Here is a 1,902-nt window from a genome sequence, read left to right as displayed (position 1 = left end):
TGACTTATTCATACTTCAAAAACAGCATCAATGAGTGATGAACATAGGGGGGATCAAAATAAAATAAATAAATAAAATAAGAATCAACCAGCCACCCTCCTCCCCTGACAAGTCCCTTCATAAGTAACGAACAGTCCCTAAAGTGCGGTGAGGTCTGTGGGCTGTTACTGCCAGAAAGAGTAATGTGAACGGCTCGTTTCTCCTCTGACACGTCACATACCTGTGTTCGGCTGGCTCGGCTGTTCAGGTACTTCTGGGCAGTCATGACGCCAAGAAGAGGATGTTATTGGAACCGACTTGTCTGTCGCCGGTAAGCCGATGGCCGCCGTATTTGACAGGAATACTGTGTCTGTGACTGCCGTTCAACCCACAACCGATGGGATTCTTTTGTTTCTGCTGGTGGTTGAAATCTGTAGGCTGCTCGCACAGCGTGCTGAATGATTTAAACCTATTTTGCTCGCTCAAAACTATTTTTAGTCGCAAATGCGAGTGCCGTGACGGGCGGATCGCCACACTGCCGACATTTTATTCCGCCCGTCGCGGCACGCCGTTTGATTGCGTTATCAAAACACGCTGCTATTATTCGGCCTTGCTTTTAACTTATTCCACCGAATACCGAATGTGTGTTTTTTTGCAATATTCGGCCGAATATATTCAGTTACCGAATATTCAGTGCATCCCTAATTAATTAATCAGAAAAATAGTTGGTGGTTAATGTTTTTTTGATCAACTAATACATTAATTGACTACTTGTTGCTGCTCTTTAAGTGTGTGAGAGAGCATCTAAGTCAGTGAGAGTGAATGAATGAGTTGATGCAACAGGTAAATAAAATAAAATATAAAAGTGAAATGATTGTTAAGTAAATCAAAAGTGTTTTAAAACTCATGAAATCTATTAAAAAAATTTAAATGTAGTCGTGTACCAATTGTGCATTTTTTTGCAGTGATGGTAATGATACAGTGATGTTGAGTTGCATGTGTACACTTAGACTGTTGGCTGTTTTAGGTGGTAGAAAATGATGAGGCTACAGCTACTTTGCACAGATGCAAAACCATTAAAAAACAAGATTTACAATTTGTCAGTTTGGTGCACTGTCAGTTTGGGTAGCTTACTGTGCTGAGCATCAACTCTTTTTACTCGATGTCCCACGTTCATGTTTGCTAATCCTCTCAGGAAGATACTTGAGATCCTGAAAGCCTGTTCTTGACCAGGCACACTACTCTCTGAATAACACACAGGAAGCAAAGAGGCTTCCTGTCTGACCAGCGAGCCATTTTTTCCCCAGAGAAACACTCAACAATAAATATGATTGTTTTTTATCAGTGGTTTGGTTTGTAACAATACCCTGCAGCTTTGCTCACTGCCCCAAATAACCCATTGCCTCTAAATTGACTGTTTTGTGCAGTTTTAACTGTGTGCATGTACCCTGTCCTCTGTCAAGGACTTCCTAGGCCAGATGTTCTGTACATTGGGGGAGATCATCGGCTCGACTGGCAGCAGGCTGGAAAGGACTCTCTCGTAAGTACAGCATTCACACACACACAGTGTGACCAGATGTCAGAGAAGGATCCACGGTTCTCTGAGAAGATCTATCGATCTTGATCGATCTTAACAAATAAAATTAAAACACATTGTTAAATTTCATTCATAAAATATAGACGAATTCGGCGAGCGATTTGTGTATGCCGCCATCTTGCGGCGGCGCCATTGCTGCGGTGACGTGTCAGTCATCAATTCATTATGCTGTCATTGTGAACTGACTCTCTACAGTGAATCTTAAATGAGCACCGATATTAATTTAGAAATTAATCATTTGTTTGAGCGATAAGCAGGAAAGATTAGAGTAATAGGGAGATAACAGACTGTATCATTAAACACTGTGTAATATAACGTTAGCATAC

General features: G+C 41.3%; 1 protein-coding gene across 1 annotated transcript in view; it reads left to right on the top strand.

The window, feature by feature from the left end:
• Positions 1–1,902, top strand: part of LOC126385360 (copine-9-like) — a 329,179-nt gene that overhangs the window by 148,583 nt on the left and 178,694 nt on the right. Inside the window, exon 6 of the mRNA XM_050036928.1 lies at positions 1,443–1,519. Coding sequence (XP_049892885.1) covers positions 1,443–1,519 — 77 coding nt within the window. The remainder of the gene's footprint in view (positions 1–1,442; positions 1,520–1,902) is intronic.

This window comes from Epinephelus moara, chromosome 24, assembly GCF_006386435.1.
Source record: "Epinephelus moara isolate mb chromosome 24, YSFRI_EMoa_1.0, whole genome shotgun sequence".
NCBI lineage: Eukaryota > Metazoa > Chordata > Actinopteri > Perciformes > Serranidae > Epinephelus > Epinephelus moara.
The sequence above is the reverse complement of the archived record's forward strand: the minus strand, read 5'-3'. Positions and strand labels throughout refer to the sequence as shown.